The sequence below is a fragment of the Archocentrus centrarchus genome, chromosome 13 (genome assembly GCF_007364275.1).
Source record: "Archocentrus centrarchus isolate MPI-CPG fArcCen1 chromosome 13, fArcCen1, whole genome shotgun sequence".
Classification (NCBI taxonomy): domain Eukaryota; kingdom Metazoa; phylum Chordata; class Actinopteri; order Cichliformes; family Cichlidae; genus Archocentrus; species Archocentrus centrarchus.
The window spans coordinates 13,868,142-13,885,177 of record NC_044358.1 but is presented as its reverse complement, the minus strand read 5'-3'; the positions used below and the strand labels follow the sequence as shown (position 1 = coordinate 13,885,177).

Genomic DNA, 17,036 nt, shown 5'->3' with positions numbered 1-17,036 from the left:
TTTTTTTTTTAGGTTTTTCAGAAAAGAAAAAAAAACTGAACCAAACACTGAAAATATGATAAAATAAAACCTTCGTTAAAAAATTACCTAGGCCATTATTTAAGAGGGTGACGATTTGTAGCTCCGTCTTGTAAGGAGAGATGGCGTCCATCCCACTGTGGACGGAGCAGCTCTCATCCCCCCCCCCCCGCCCCCCCCCCCCCCACACACACACACACACACACACAAGACAAAACAAAACAAAACAAAACAAAACAAACAAACAAAAAACCTGACTACCCAGGGTTGAGACCAGGAAGCAGAGTTGCAGTCTTACACGCCTCTCTGCAGCTTCTCTCCTCCTGCCATCCCCCCAAAACCCCATCCCCATAGAGTCGGTGCCTGCTCCCAGACCACCAAAAACCAGAGCTAAAATCAGCAAAAAGCTATTTAAGCATAAAAATTCAAAAACAATAAATAATACAGCTTCATCAACTGCACCAAAGAATAAAACCATTAAATGTGGATTGTTAAACATTAGGTCTCTCTCTTCCAAGTCCCTATTAGTAAATGATTTAATAATTGATCAACGTATTGATTTATTCTGCCTTACAGAAACCTGGTTACAGCAGGATAAATATGTTAGTTTAAATGAATCAACACCCCCGAGTCACAGTAACTGTCAGAATGCTCGAAGCACAGGTCGAGGAGGAGGATTAGCTGCAATCTTCAATTCCAGCTTATTAATTAATCAAAGACCCAGACAAAGTTTTCATTCTTTTGAAAGCCTGACTCTTAGTCTTGTCCATCCTAATTGGGAAAATCAAAAAGCTGTTTTATTTGTTATTATCTATCGCCCACCTGGTCCCTACTCAGAGTTTCTGTCTGATTTCTCAGACTTTTTATCTGATTTAGTGCTCAGTTCAGATAAAATAATTATAGTGGGTGATTTTAACATCCATGTAGATGCTGAGAATGACAGCCTCAACACTGCATTTAATCTATTGTTAGATTCAATTGGCTTCTCTCAAAATGTAAAGGAGCCCACCCACCACTTTAATCATACTCTGGATCTTGTCCTGACATATGGCATAGAAACTGAAGACCTAACAGTATTCCCTGAAAGCCCCCTCCTGTCTGATCATTTCTTAGTAACATTTACATTTACTTTAATGGATTACACAGCAGCGGGGAATAAGTTTTATTACAGTAGAAGTCTTTCTGAAAGTGCTGTAACTACGTTTAAGGATCTAATTCCTTCATTATTGTGCTCTTCAGTGCCAACACAGTGCAGAGCAGCTACCTAAACTCTGCTCCCAGTGAGGTCGATTGTGGCTCCTCTGAAAAGGAAAGCCTCAAACCAGAAGTGCCTGACTCTGTGGTATAATTCACAAATGTGCAACTGAAAGCATCTCAGTAATTTAGAAGATCTTCATTTAGTCTGGAAAAAGAGTTTGTTGCTGTATAAAAAAGCCCTCCGTAAAGCTAGGACATCTTACTATTCATCATTAATTGAAGAAAATAAGAACAACCCCAGGTTTGTTTTCAGCACTGTAGCCAGGCTGACAAAGACTCTTGAAAGAGTAGTTGTAAAACAGCTAACTGAGCATCTGCAGAGGAACGGTTTATTTGAAGAGTTTCAGTCAGGTTTCAGAATTCATCACAGTACAGAAACAGCATTAGTGAAGGTTACAAATGATCTTCTTACAGCCTCTGACAGTGGACTCATCTCTGTTCTTGTCCTGTTGGACCTCAGTGCAGCTTTGATACTGTTGACCATAGTTAGGGCTGAATCAGGTGACCCTGAACCCTCCCTGTTATGCTGCTATAGGCCTAGGCTGCTGGGGGTTCCCATGATGCACTGTTTCTTTTCATTCACCTTTTTTTACTCTGTTTATACCTCACTCTGTATTTAATCATTAGTTATTATTAATCTCTGTCCTCTCCCCCCTCAGCAGATGACCCCCCCTCCCTGAGCCTGGTTCTGCTGGAGGTTTCTTCCTCTTAAAGGGAGTTTTTCCTTCCCACTGTCACCATGTGCTGCTCATAGGGGGTCGTTGTGACTGTTGGGTTGTCTCTGTATTATTGTAGGGTCTTTACCTACAGTATAAAGCACCTTGAGGCGACTGCTGTGATTTGGCGCTATATAAATAAAATTGAATTGAATGCAGAGCCTGACTGGAGTCCAGAGAAGACTTTATTTTTTCCTTTTGGTTTCTACTGATAAGTTTAGTTTTGTGGTCTCTTGTGTTCATGCCGTCTGTTATCTGTAGGAGTAACAATAATGATCTTCCCAGCGTTTGTGCATTGATGTCTCTGTTTCCTCATTCCTGATAACCGCTTTATTGTCTGTTGTAGGTTCTTTTGGTCATTTCCTGTTTTGCTTTGAAAGTACTTTACTTCCTGCTCTGTGGTTGTCCTGCATCATCACCTGTGTTAATTGTGATGAGGTGTGGCTCGTTCCAAACCTGCCCCCCTCAGTGTGTGTGGTCTTTGTGTGGGTTTCCGGTTACATGTGCCTGAAAACTTTGCACTGTGGTCGATTGCTGCTGCTTCTAAATGTGTTATAAATAAGTGACCTGACCGATGTGAACAGGTGACATCTGTGCATTGAATCAGAAAAGAAACTAACCAGCCTGAAGTGTGTGCAGACTCACAGCAGGGGAAACCACATCTGTGTTTTTACTCAGCAGGGATGATAAGGAGAAACGTGCAGAACATCTGACACCCCCACTGCGTTGTATTCCAGACATCTTTAACTCTAAACTGATGTGTGCATAAAGATCCTCCAGAATGAATGAATGGAGCATGTGATGCTCAGTATCTCAAAGAAAGCCTGTAACTGTCCAGCTGCTTCTACAGCAGTCTGAAGACCTAAAGCCGGGCTAACCTGCATCCTGCTCACATCTGTAGGCGAGGCGTCCTCTCAGAGTCACCGCTCATTTTAAAACTGTACAAAAACAACTCAACACCAACTGTTCCTTTGATGGCTTTTATTGTTGTTCTGCTTTGCAGGTTTGAGGTTGGCGACAGAGTAACGAAGAGTTTATGGGCTGGGCAGGTTATTCTGTCACATCTAAACTGATCTGAGCTGAATTAAATATGCAGACTGAGAGGAGGAGCTCCACTCACACCTGACCAACTCCTCTCTGTCCACCCGCACAGGCACAGTGTCCAAGCACCGACACAGGTGCCAAAACCTGGCAGCAGCTCCCCACATCTGCTGGACCCACATCTGGAACCACTGTCTTCAACAAGCTCACTGATGATTGGCAGGTGTAGTTCACAGACTCTGCCCACCTTGATTTTCTAACCACAGAAACTACCTCAAAACATGACACTCGTTTCTCAGACCTGTGGAAATGTGGGCTGGATCACAGAAGGACCGCACCAGCACCGTACTGGTAGAAGAAAGGTAAAACTGGACCCACCAGGACCACAGGAGCTGGTTTGGTTGGTTTCTTCTGATCCTCCATGTTTTGGCTCTCCACCGATCAGAACCTGGCTCTGGTTCTGGGACGGTTCTCATGCTGGTCTAGGCGTAGTCCAGTTTGTGAACTGGCTGTCTTCTCCATTCAGTGTGACCTCCTGTCCAGGACACAGACAGACCCAGCACACATTTCTAACCTCCATCAGGCCTCAGAGACGAAAGCTCGACTTCCTTCCGTCTAACATGGAGACGCTTGTGTGTGATTTTCTCTATCAGAGCCAAATGAAACCTTCTCCATGGACAGATCCCTAAGAACATCGCAGAAAAAAAGTGGCAGTCTGATAGCCGCCGGCCCCTGATGTAAACAGGTCAGTCTCAAACACATTTACAGGAAATATAAAACATTTTTACACCTCATTTTTACTGAGTGTGGTTTTAGCCTTCGACCTGTGGGTCCTGGAGCTGGAGCTCTGTAATCTTCAAACGTCCCAAACAAATGACGTAAAAATGGATTCAAAGCTGGATTCTGAGCTGGATGGGTGTCTGCTGGGAGCCAGGTGAGGCCAGGTGAGGTCATACAGGTGTGCTGCTTCACAGTGGAGGTTCATAAATAAAATTTCAATACAATGAAGATCAAACTTTCCTCATTCAAACTACAAAGTGGGCAGTTTTTAACTAGGAAAAATGTTTCCAGGTCCAGACCTCATGTGGTCACATGACATCCACAAAGAAGTCGCTGGGGTTTCCCATGGCCATGCGGAAGGACTGCCGGGAGGCGGAGATTCCCGGCTGGACTGATGAAAGGTCACGGCGCTCACCTCTAGATGGTGGCAGGAGGTCTTCAAAGGAGGTCAGAGGTCTCTGGACACTGCTGTCACTAAGAGGCTCCGCCTCCAGCTGTTTGTCAGGAGAAGCACTCACTTCCTGTTTGGAGGCTCTTAATGCACTCCCTCCTCCTCCTCTGCTCTCCCTCTGATTGTCACTGCAGTTCGAGCCACTGCTACAACTTCCTGTGAAGTCACAATAAAACATGACATCATCACTTCAGACAGCACAGAGCTAGCAACATGATGTCACCCATTTTGAAGCCTCAATTTTGTTTCTTTGTTTCAGGAAGTGAGGGGGGGGGGCTCCTTGTGTGTGTGTGTGTGTGTGTGGGGGGGGGGGGGGGGGGGGGGGTCACTGTAGGGGAGACTCACTGACTGAAACTCCTCATTTTTCAGCCTCTGTGGTTTGTGGATGGGAACTAATACTAATTGTATCCATTTTTAAACCTTTTTTTATGAATACTTTATTTATACAGGAAACTCTCTTGAGACTCATTGTCTCATTTACAACAGACACCTGTTAACTGTCATCAGACCTGTCGTCAATGTTTTTAGAAGTTAAATATATTCATTCCTGTTTCAGGAAGTCACCGCAGCAGCAGCATCCAATATTTTGCTAAAATATTTCATCACATCATTTCAGCTACAGTTCAGGTCCACAGTCCAAACAGTGTGAAAGTGACCACACGGTGGCGCTATTACTAAGTCTCTGTAAAAAGCAGAAGTCAAGCTTCAACCATGACTGATGCCTTTCATAGTTTCAGATATCAGATGTGCCCACGGAGAAAAATGAGGACAGGGAGGAAGTCTGTTACCGTCACTGTGTGGGCTTTCTCCTCCTCCTCCAAAGGTCGGCAACTGGTGGAGGGGGTGAGGTGAGCTGTAGGGGTGAGGGATGGGGTACCGGTAGGGGAAGGTCAGCTGGTCACAGTCAGATCCTCCCCCTCGACTGGAGGCTCCTTCATGATCCATCAGAGACATCACAGCCATATCTGAAGACAGGAGAAATAACAGATTCATCATCAGCGCAGCTAAAAAATGTTCGTGTTCTTATTATTAAAAAAAGCTTTTTTTCTTTCTGCCCTCACCTCCACAGAGGTCTCCAAACACGTAGTAGCACTGCTCGGAGAAGGTCACCTTGTTGACGGTGTGTCGGATGAATCCGGCCTTCAGCAGGTTGCCGGCATACTTGCGAGCCTCACGGCGGTCGATGAAGCCCTCCACGTTACGGTGGAGCCAGTCCACCACGTCTGAACCTGCAGGGACAGAGGGAGGCCGTTACAGGCTGAACTGATTGAGGACATTTTCTGGAGAGGTCCTGGAAAATGCCAAAACTGATATCCAGTCCACATCTTCACAGGTACCCTGAGTCTGTCATCAGAGGCAGCATCTCACATCACACAGCAGCAGGAGACGCACACATAACACAAATTTCCTACATTCATGAAACTAAGAAGTCCAGTTCCCTTCAACTGAAATGCTGAAGATCACCATGAGAACCTACACACCTTCTTCCTCAAGATCTTCTTAGGGCACCTGTTAAAGGTAATCAGCCACTTCCCCTCCTGTGAGCCATCACAAGCACTGCTGGGGTCACGTGTCCGATGGTGCGCCGCTTTAGTTGGTCTGCAGAGAACTTCTGAGAAGCAGCAGACTGGCCGATCAGTGCCAGAGGAACCAAACAGGAACCAAGCAGGAACCAAGCAGAAACCAAACAGGAACCAAGCAGGAACCAAAGAGGAACCAAGCAGAAACCAAACAGGAACCAAGCAGAAACCAAAGAGGAACCAAGCAGAAACCAAACAGGAACCAAGCAGAAACCAAAGAGGAACCAAGCAGGAACCAAACGACTTCACCTATGCTACTTTCCCACCGCCGAGGAACCGGTTCGCGTGCCAGTGCTCGTGCTGTTCCCAGTGAACCGGCGAAACACTTAAGAACGGGCCCGCGTTCCCACCGCGTTTCTGTGAACTGCTCCTTTACGTATGAGTGTGGGCGGGTCCTCGTCTGGACACGGAAGCTGAAGCGCACAAACGTGGGAGAACACGCTCCCCTTTCTGTGCTGCAAATACGTTTTAGGGTCCAAACCAAACTCCTGCAGCATCTGTGTGCAGCACAGAGGGAAACACAGACAGCGATTAGAGCAAGACAACAAGTACGCACTTTGTGTCCTTTTATCTGTGATATGAACTGATACAAAGCAGCAAGTTCAGCCTTAGAGCCCAACCTAATTCACAGCCCTGAAAATCGCTTCGCTTTTCTCATGTAATACACATGTAATATGGTAGAAAACTTGATGTTGAGACGGCAGAGTCACGCCCTTCTGCTGCTTTCGTCACGCGTTCTTGGTTCGAGACCAGCTAGTTTGCGGGGCCGGAGTTGAACCCGTTTTTCGGCCGAGCACCGAGTGTTTCGGGGGTAGAAAACCCGCCTCACGGTTCAAATTACGGCACGGGCTCCAGAACCCTGTTGGTGGGAAAGAGGCCCTGGAGCTGTCTGGTTCCTGCTTGGTTCCTGTTCGCGCGTCGCACATCACTTTGCAGCTGACAGACATTCCAGGCTCCAGTTGCCTAGGTAACCCTCCAATATATTTACAACCAGTCAATTCAATTAAATTTTATTTATATAGCACCAAATGACAATAACAGTCGCCTCCAGGTGAGTACACCCCTGCAATAATAAAGTCTATCCTGCACTCTCATTGACTGTCACTTCAATCGCTCACCGTGAAAAAGTTTATCTGGGGACCCGCCCACTTTGTGATGCCAGGAGTTGTTTGAACTCGCTGGTCCTCAGTCACGTTCTGTGGTCGCCATGTTGCTGTGAATCACTTCCTGTGTGGACGCAGCTGTAGGAGGTTCTTCACGGTAGAAACGATGGAAACACACATCCCACTCTGTGGAAGGATCAGGAAGCTCCGCCGGCGCCGATCGACCTTTTTGACTGGACGCCTGAGGTCACAAACACTTTCCAGCAGCCTCTGAGGAAGTCAAACAGCCCCAACCCGGTCGAAGCAATCATCTGCACGAGGATCACAGTGAGCACAGAGAGCTCCAGGGCTGGATAAGGAGGAAGGGCTTCTAACCTCTGACCCTGAACCCAGACACTTTCAAAAGGAAAAGTCCCAAAAACTAGAAGATGTTATCTAACAAATGAAGTCTCATTCACTGTGGAATCACAGTTTTCCCATTCACCGTTTTTTCAAAGGAGTCGGCGTAAGCTGAACCCAAACTCTGACGGGTCACCTGATGGATGTTAAAGGTTAAAGGTCTTGTGCATCTAGATTGAAATGTGAGGCGGGCTTCTTACCGATGAAGGCGTTGGGAATGGTGATCTTCAGCCACATCCTGTCTCGAACCTCCAGGCCAGACTCCGGATTGGCCATCGCCTTGACAACCGTCGTCATGTCGCTGTGGATGGTGAGATGGTTTTCTTCGTGCACGCCTGGAGGACAGCAGCAGATTAATGTCTGATGGACACATGATGGTGGATGAAAGCTGCAGAGGCTGGTGGGTGTCATACCGTAGTGTGGGAGGAGCCTGCCTGTCATGGCAGCGGTGTGGGACACCCAGGCAGCAGGATCAATGGGACGGACTGGCTCGCCTGTGGAATTTTGGAGATGTGATGTAATCAGATTACTTCATGTAACACCTTGTTCCTGTGTGACCCACAAATGTTGATGCTAACTCACTTCTCGGCAGCGTGAAGCAGCTTCGCGGATTCGGATCCCAACACTTTGCCACCGTTAGCGTCACCGGACTAAAAGGAAGGAGAAAGAGTTCAGTCAGTCTGTTCAGGACGTCACGCACATTAAACACACTCAGCTTTATTTATACAGCACCTTCCATACGAAGCTTAGAAACGTTTAATCATCATATCAGAACATCAAACTCTAAGACCTGTCCTCGCAGGATGCAGCGTCACACTTTAGTGCCATCTCAGGCCCGCCAATCAAAATCAGAAACTTGAGTCACATGTGGACTGAAGTCAGTGCTTTTAATCTAAATAAAGCTAAAGTAAACCTAATGTTGAGGTCCAGGTACCGGTTTATGTTCCTGTGCTGTTTAACAAGTAAAGGCTATGAGAACAACTTCCAGCTGCTGCCTTTAGGGGGCGCCACGGCAGGTCATCTGCCTCCATCTCACCCTATCCCAGCATCCTCCTCTGTCACTCCAACCCTCTGCATGTCCTTCTCCATCCATGAACCTCCTCTGAGCTCCTCCTCTGCTCCTCCTGCCTGGCAGCTTCAGTAAATCCACCGTCCGTCCTCTGCACGTGTCCAAACCACCTCAGCCTGACTCGGAGCTCCTCTGATCTGCCCTCTCTGTTGCTTTGGATGATTGACCCCAGGTATTTAAACTCATCACCCCCCCCCCCCCCTCCCCCTACCCCTCTGCTCCTTGCATCTTCACCTTTCCACCTGTCTCCCTCTGTCTTCTACTGACTTTCGTTCCTCTTCTCTCCAGGGCATACCTCCACCTGCTCCCACTGCAGATCACAGTGTTGTTTGCAAACATCATAGTCCACAGAGACTCCTGCCTGACCTCACCTGTCAGCCTGTGAGCCTGGATGGCCCTAACCCTAACCCTTCCCCGATATGCTTTCGACATACTTGCAGCTGCTCCTTTAACCCTTATCTGCACAAAACTGACTGACCAATCAAGTGCCTCCTACTCAGATCCGTCATTAATGGAGGACAGGTGATAATGAAGGCAACAAAAGTCACGACAGTCAGGTTGAACTTCGGTTTCCTGCTCAGGTGTGACTCGGCAGGTTTGTACGTCAGCTGAAAGCACGCAGAAAGCCAACTCTGAACAGAACCTGCTCCAGACCAGGTGATCCGTTACCATGGTGATCTAACAGGTAAATGGAGAGACAGTAAAAATGTCTCACCCTGGTTTGTGGACGATCTCTCTGAGGACTCGGACGGCGTCGTCGTTACTCATGTTCTCAAAGTTGATGTCGTTCACCTGATGGACACACAGACGACAGCATTGTGCGCATTCTTACCACCGCCTTTAAAACAGGAAGCAGAGCAAACAGTCGCGGTGGCGTCTGAGCAGCACCTGCAGCAGCATGTCTCCTGGCTCGATGCGTCCGTCTGCCGCCACCGCTCCCCCCTTCATGATGGAACCGATGTAAATCCCTCCGTCCCCTCTGTCGTTGCTCTGCCCAACAATGCTGATGCCCAGGAAGTTATACCTCTCTGACAGGAGGACAGACAGACAGCGTTACCCTGAGCGGCGCTGTGACCTCATATTTCCCTCACTTTGTGCTCTGCGTGCTAACAGGTGTGTGATAAACACATCTAAAACATGGACGTCGCTTCTTAAAGCTGCATTCTCACTAGTGTCCAGCAGGGGGCGACTCCTCCGGCTGTATAGAAGTCTATGAGGAAAATGAGCCTCCTGCTCAGCTGATCTCTCAGTAAACTCTGTCCTGACGAGTTCACTGAGCAGAAACGTACTCACCCATGTTGAGAGTTACAGTGATGATGTTGAGCGACATGGTGGAGTCAGTGACACTGCTGAAAGACACAGACTGACGGACAGAGAGAGGGAGACAGTTACAGACAGACAGACAGACAGCAGAGGGAGATGAAGGACAGTAACTTCAGACAGAAGCTTCGACTTTATCAGGTAACGTCACTGACAGAGTCCACAGGTGTGATCGCAATCCGGTCCAAAGGAAAATGCAATCAACTCTGAAACAGTTGCTCAGCAATCAGTTGATCAACAGATCTTGAAATCCTGCCGTCAGACAGCCTGAACCAATCACACAGCCTCTCACTGAAGGTTAAACGGCTTAAAGGCTGCTCAGATAAACAACATGAATATGATCCCAGTGCAGGTACGAGGAGATAAACAGCAGCCTGCATAAATCTGAGAGTTACTGTCATCGTGTCACTGGAAGCCACGACCTCCGCCACCTGGGCCCACCTGAGCGGTCTGTGAGAGCTCACACAGGAATGCTTCATCTGCGCTTCAGTCTCACGCTCGCTTCATTTCACCGCCGCGGCCCAGCTCGCACACGAGACCACACCTCCTCACGCAGGTGACCTCGTGGAAGTGTCACTTTAAGTCACTGCATGCTGCTGCCTCCGCCCTCTGACCGTTCAACCTGATCACTGAGGTCTGCCGAGTCTGAAAACCCATTTTTATTATTCACACTCCTTTACTGGTGTACAGCTCTTTGTCATCAGCTGCTAAATAAGCCGACATGACTCCCATGAGTCTCTACTGGCCTTTAACTGGATCCCAACAGGGGCGCTCTACTTATGTAGGTGAGCTGATCTTTTCCTTTACAGCTGCCAGATAACGAGCAAATATTAACCTGCACTGGTTTTATATCTGATATAAACTGAGGTTCAAACTACAGGTGCCCCTCATTCAGCAGGATTCATTTCCTGTTTCCTGTTCCGCAGGGCCGGAACGCCTCTGAACTCTGTCATTAACGCCGTGTGTGTGAGTGTGTTTGTGTGTGTGAGTGTGTTTGTGTGTGAGTGTGTTTGTGTGTGTGTGTGTTTGTGTGTGAGTGTGTTTGTGTGTTTGTGTGTGTTTGTGTGTGAGTGTGTGTGTGTGTGTGTGTGTGTGTGTGAGTGAGCCAGTGTTAATTTCGTTGACGAACTATTTTTGTGTTTTCATCAAGGACGAAAATAAAAACCACCTAAAATGACAAAAACAATGACGAAATTTATTGACATCAACGAATGAAAACGAGACGAAAATGCTTGGCAGGATCGACATCCAATCAGAACTGACTTAATTTTGTGACTGGGCCGAACAAGTTAGGAAAACATCCAATCAAATGCACAGTTGCACAAATTTGCTCTAAACCCGGCAGAGTCGGCCTACTCATCAATATTTTATTGTTATGCTCAATAAACAAGGTCATGGTGGGAAATCGTTAAAGTTGAGCGCGAGCTTTGGATGGAGCGTCTGCAGGGGAACGAGGCTCAGACTGCTGACAAACACGTTGTCCACATGTTTCTGCTGAGCAGCAGCTCGTCCTGCACATTTCAATATATTTGAATTTCCATCAGCACGTTTTACATGAAGAGCGCTCACAGCATCATGTGATCGGTTTGCACCTCTGAGGTCGTTCAGAAGGAGATGTTTGTGTTCACATCATCATCATCATCATCATCATCTTGGTTTATTCCCTGATGAAAAAAGTGACGTTCAGTTTTTCGCTGAAATCAGAGACCTTCATTTCCTGGAGTGTGTCTGTGTGTGTGTGTGTGTGTGTGTGTGACAGCATGTCTGTGTGTGAGAGCGTGTCTGTGTGTGAGCGTGTCTGTGTGTGTGTGTGTGTGTACCCTCTCCATCCGCGTTGTTTTGGGTTTCCGGTGGCGGCGGCGTTGGCGCCTGATGAGTCGTGGCGAGGAGCTACTCTGCTCTGTTGATTGGCTGAACCTGAAATGATATCAGAGGGAAACAGCTGTATCAGCTGACTGACAGCTGTGTGGTTACCTAGTAACAAGGCGCTGTGTTCGCTCATCTGGAAAAATTAGTCAGAAAGAAAAATACAAATTAAAGATAAGAAATTAAAAGCAAAGTTTACCTTAAAAAGATATTAAAACTGATTTAATTATGTAACATTTAATTATGTCAAATACAACAGAAATATAATTCAGAAATAAAAATATTTAAAACAAAATAATTTAATCATTGAAAAAAAATCTAATTACAAATAAGTAAAAACATGCACCTAAAAACAATAAGTTTTTAAAAACATCTAATTTATGATGAAAATGCACATTAAAAAATAATAAATACAAATCAATCATAAACAATTAAAGAATATTAAAAAGCATTTAAAAATAACCAAAGAATAAATAATATGAATAAAAAATAAAACCCAAGAAAATGACAATAAACACTAATTTTAATGAATTAAATCTGGTGTCTAATTTTTTAAATCAGTTTTATAAACAGTTTTATAACAATCATTAAAATGAAAAAAAAATCCATCTGAAGGAATCCAATAAAATTAATAAAAATCAAACTAAATGTACAAAATAATCATCGTTATTTATGAGAAAGTCCAAAAAAATCAAATTAAAACTGTAATTATTAGAGTTGATCTACATGCATCAAAATAAAGAACAAAAAGTACAAATCAGCTGTTTACAGGTGTAAATCATGTCAGAACATCCACATACCTGCAAGATATTAATCAGATCACAAATATGAAATGTGTGAAAGTGGGAGGATGAAAACATAACGTTTAAAAATCAAAAGTCCAGAGAGAGGGTGTGAAACCAGACGAGGCGCGGGAACGCATTATTTCTGCTCTCAGATCAGCTGGGATGCTTTTATCTGCAGGACAATGCAGACGGCAGCGTCGGTCACCTGATTTGCAGTGGCCAATCAGAGCAGGAGGACTGTGAAGAGGGTTACTAGAGCAGAAGAAGAAGACCTGAGGGTGGCTGAGTGTGTGTTACAGCAAACCCACCAATCACAGTGAGGGCTGTTGATGATGTCATGAGCTTATCTTAGCTTAGCACAAAAACTGGAAGCAGAGGGAAAGTGTTAGCCTGCTGATTAAGCGAGAGGTCAGAGGTCACTTAGGGTCCTCAGAGGTACAGGTGCATGTGTGTGTGTGTGGGAGACTGACCTTCCTCCTGAGTCTTCCTCAGACGAGCAGAAACTGGTCGTCTCCAGTTCGCTGCTCTGCTGGGTTGATGAGCTGTCACCTCCACTCGTTGGCCCCGCCCTCTTCTGATCAGCTGGCCCGTGGGCATGTCCATTCAGATGACCACCTGCAGAGAACACAGCCAATCAGAGGCCCAGGTGGCACTGTGTCACAGGTGAGGTGATTCCTCTCTGTACCTTACCTTGGTCACCCACATCTGTCCTCTGCAGCATCTCTGCAGGTGAAACTGCAGGTTTGACCTCTGACCCTTGCAGCTCATCGTGGCTGAGAGCAGCAGCACTGAGACAGACAGAGATGACATCACTTCCTGTCACAATTCAGGTCTACTACTACAGTTTGGTGTGTATTCAGGTCCCAGGTGTACTCACTGGAAGGACGGAGGTCTGGAATCTCCGATCCCACCCGTCCTCTCTATGGGGGGCGGGGCAAGGCTGGTGGGCGTGGCAACAGACTGGACATCTGAACCTCTTAAATCGGGCTGGTAGGTGTCCGATGATACCAACTGCAGGGACGAGAAACACCTGAAGGCTCTGTGTGTGTGTGTGTGTGTATGTGTGTGTGTGTGTGTGTGTGTGTGTTACTGACCCAACAGACGACCCGTCCATTCACACAGGGCAGTCTGGCATCATCATCACTGATCTCCTCTTTGACCACCCTGTAACACACACACACACACACACACACACACACACGCACACACACACACACACACACACACACACAGCAGTTGTGTGTTTGGATCGCAGTGAAAACAATGTTCAGCCATTTCTTTTTTGCTCTGCTGAGCCTGTGTTAAGATACACGACATCATTCTGAGTATAATTATTATTTTTTCTTTCTCCTGAGAACTTTCCTTAAAGACACATTTTGGGGTCAAAGAGAAGCAGGTGTGAAAGTGAGGTCAGAGGTCAAATGTGAGATGATATGTAAATCTTTATACAGTATCAGGGTTCTAGCCAGGGGTTGATCGCCTGGCACTGCGCCACGCTGAGGTCGTCTTGCGCCGGGCTGAGAATTTCACTGGTTCGCTATCGGGACTGTTCTATAACTGCAATCAGCGAGTGGGTGCACACCCCGCACACTCCACACCCCCACACACTCCGTGCACCACGCACACCCTGTGTGGTGCACGGTGCTCTGGGACTCTGACTGTGGGACTCTGAATGTGTGTAACTCTGCTGGTTTATATGCAAAAAGAATTATCACTCTATCGATCTAATAAGGCCTAAATTAGAGTTCCTCGTCGGTCCTACGTACGTAACCAGAAATCCCCTCTGAACCCTACGCTGTAACATACGACGTAACCTGATGTGCAGCTCTCGGGAAATGAAACTACACATCCACAAGGACTGATTACCGAGTAGGCTTCATGCAAAGCTGAGTCACAGTTCCAAATGAGGAGGACAGAACACCGCAGGAACACCGAGTAAAGAAAAGATTAAAAAAAGAAAACCTAATCATGATTGTACCACACTGAAGCTAACACTGGCTTCTGCAGGGGGGAGGATGTTTCTATAACTCACCTGTTTAAATAAAGTTTGCATTATTAGGGGTGTGGCCTCTTTGACTGACAGGTGGATGGCAACACAGGCAGCTGTAGCTGCTAGCCGTCTGCTAAGCTTCACCTCAGCTAACTGGAAATGTGAGGATCTTACTGAGCTCTGATTAGCAGGTGTCTGTGTTGGTGTGATGCTAACCAAGTTAGTTAGCATTAGCTAATATCTTATGATCCAAATATGGTCACTTCCTGAAAGAAAAGCACAAGTAGCATTGCAATGACCAAAACACTGAGACTAAAAATGGGCTTTAAAATGGGCGGTGTCACGATGGCTGCAGCCATCTTTTATTTACAGGCTGGGTATTGCTCAGTCACACAAAACCTCCAACCTCAAATCTCACTCACGAACACACACCTCACTAACAGGTTTGTTACCCTCAGCTGTTTCAGTGTCATTGTCTTTATCACAGATCAATACTGAAGAGGATTATTGATCCGACAGATCGGAAACATTATCAGCTGAGAGAGATCGCTCACACACCGATCTGCCGATCTCTGTGAGGATTCCCTGGACTCCACCACCCCCCAACCTGAATGCCGAAGTCGGCTCTGCACCTTCAAACGGCCCCCTGAAGATCTGAGGACCAACACAACCACAGCAGCACACCGGTCCTCACAAAGACAGAGAGACACACACGAGCGCTGCAGGAGGATTTCATCCGCGGGAATATTAAAGAGATTTTGGTTTGAACTCATACAGTCTGTTATATAAGCCCTGTGTGTGTGTGTGTGTGTGTGTGTGTGTGTGTGTGTGTGTGTGTTGGGATTATAGAACAGCTGGGATTATTAAACAGTTGTTTTATCTCTGGTTGTAAAAATTTTCTGAACATCTGGAGAGTAAATACTTTAAACTGAGTGAAAACAGAAAATCAAAGCGACCCAAAATAGAGAGCCGGTGCGTTTAAACAGGTGCAGCAGAGCGTGGATCTCACTGAGGTCTGACTCCAGCTGGGCTCACTGCAGGAATAATGATTTTTGCCTGCCTGCCCTCCTGATTTAAATCCAATAGAACACTTCTGGGACATTATGTTTTGGTCCATCTGATGTTGGATGAACCTCAGGCTGTCCAGGAGCTCAGTGATGCTCTGGTCCAGATCTGGGAGGAGATCCTCCAGGACTCCATCTATCATCTCATTAGGAGCCCTGATGGTGAACACCATTTAGAGTTGCTGCAATGAAATTTCAGCTAAATGTTCCAGTCTACTGGATCACTTCCACTTTAATTTTCAGGGTGTGCTTGAATTCAGCCTCTGTAGGTTGATCATTTTAATTTCAATCAAACGATGCAGCATTCTTTCATTCCTCACACATCACCCAGTCCATCAGTACAGATATCCAGCATTGAGATCTGATGTGTTTTTGGTGTTCTTTTAAATATTTGGAGCAGTTCACTTAGATGGAGACAGCTCGTGTGTGTGTGTGTGTGTGTGTGTGTGTGTGAACATCAGCTTCTCCACAGTAAAGCTCTCTGCGTGTTATTCTACTTGTTCAAATATTCAGTTCCTCCGGATGTAGCGATGAACAGTTATTATTTCTGGGCCGCAGTGCTGACTGGATGTTCATCTATTGGCTGTTTGATTTGATTGATTACCGATTTCCGGTGCTTCTCTCTTCAGGAACAATAAAGTCTGACCTGATCAGGGATCAATAAATGTGTAGATCACGTGACTCACCCGAAGTCGTCGTCCACGGACTTGAAGAAGAATTTCACGCTGGGTTTGTTCAGCACCTGTTTGAAGTCCGCCAGGGTGACGCGCTCCGCGGGCACGTTGATCCGGATCAGGTAGGGGGTCTCCTGATCCTCCAGGTGGTAGATGACCCGGGTCTCCTCCGCCATGCTGAACCCCTCGAGCCCGGCACGGCCCCGGAGCCGCGCCGACGGTCAGAGGAGGATGCTGCTGGAGGGAGACGGGCGCACCTGTCCACCGGCCCACCTGTCCGTCCGTCTCACGGTCCACGCGTCCGTCCGAGCCCCCGTCGGTCCCGCTCCGCTCCAGATGTGTCGGTCCAGCTGCTGCAGGTAGCTGATGCTCCGTCTCCTTCGGACCCCGTTAAAGCACGCACAACTACACCCGCACTTCCGCTCAGGCCCTTCAACGTAAGAGCTGACCGAAAAAGCTTCAGCGTGATCGACGAACCTGAGCATAAGTCCGGACGGAGGTGCTGAATAAACTGAAACATGACATTTTAAGCATATTTCTCTGTTTGAACCCGCGGGACCCTCAGACGTTCAGTCTCCACATTAAACGTCATTTCTGGTACTTTCTTGAAAGAATAGTTATTTTTATTTTGCAATCCAAGCATTAGGCTTTTGTTTTATTGTAATTAATACAACTATTATTCCTTTTAACTAAAGGTTTTCTTCACATTACTGTTGTTCATACATTTATTTAATTCATATTTTAACTTCAGTTTCGCTAAATAAGCTTTGATTGGCTCGTTCGAATCACTGCGAACAAACCGCTGAATCATCCTTTAAAGTAGGCTTCAGATCCTCAGCCCTTATTTTGAAGGCGGAGTCTCAGCTTCCGGCATTTATGCGTCGCTTCAAACCAATGACAAACACGTCACACTTTACATTTCC

The 17,036-nt window shown here is 46.5% G+C and overlaps 1 protein-coding gene across 2 annotated transcripts; it reads right to left on the bottom strand.

Annotated features, from left to right (window-relative positions):
* Positions 1 to 2,848: 2,848 nt before the first annotated feature.
* On the bottom strand, positions 2,849 to 16,518 carry dvl3b (dishevelled segment polarity protein 3b). Of its 2 annotated transcripts, XM_030744876.1 has the most exons (15): positions 16,126 to 16,515; positions 13,480 to 13,549; positions 13,263 to 13,396; positions 13,076 to 13,173; positions 12,856 to 13,000; positions 11,555 to 11,651; positions 9,708 to 9,777; positions 9,303 to 9,442; positions 9,130 to 9,206; positions 7,928 to 7,995; positions 7,759 to 7,839; positions 7,546 to 7,680; positions 5,325 to 5,492; positions 5,052 to 5,228; positions 2,863 to 4,419 (listed from the first exon to the last, which is right to left on the bottom strand). In XM_030744876.1, the coding sequence occupies exons 1-15, from the start codon at positions 16,287 to 16,289 to the stop codon at positions 4,121 to 4,123; spliced, it is 1,923 nt and encodes a 640-aa protein (XP_030600736.1). In that variant the 5' UTR covers positions 16,290 to 16,515; the 3' UTR covers positions 2,863 to 4,120. The 2 variants fall into 2 exon arrangements, with proteins under 2 accessions (XP_030600735.1, XP_030600736.1); XM_030744875.1 differs by having other exon boundaries at positions 2,849 to 4,419; positions 7,546 to 7,839; positions 16,126 to 16,518.
* Positions 16,519 to 17,036: the final 518 nt, after the last annotated feature.

What these genes read in the sequence shown, in the direction of transcription:
- dvl3b (XM_030744875.1), bottom strand. Translation starts at nt 16,289, where the DNA reads ATGGCGGAGGAGACCCGGGTCATCTACCACCTGGAGGATCAGGAGACC. An exon ending in GACAGATGTGGGTGACCAAG is followed by an intron (nt 13,001 to 13,075) that starts GTAAGGTACAGA and finishes TGTTCTCTGCAG; the next exon opens with GTGGTCATCTGAATGGACAT. An exon ending in AGAAAGCCCACACAGTGACG is followed by an intron (nt 4,420 to 5,051) that starts GTAACAGACTTC and finishes GTGACTTCACAG; the next exon opens with GAAGTTGTAGCAGTGGCTCG.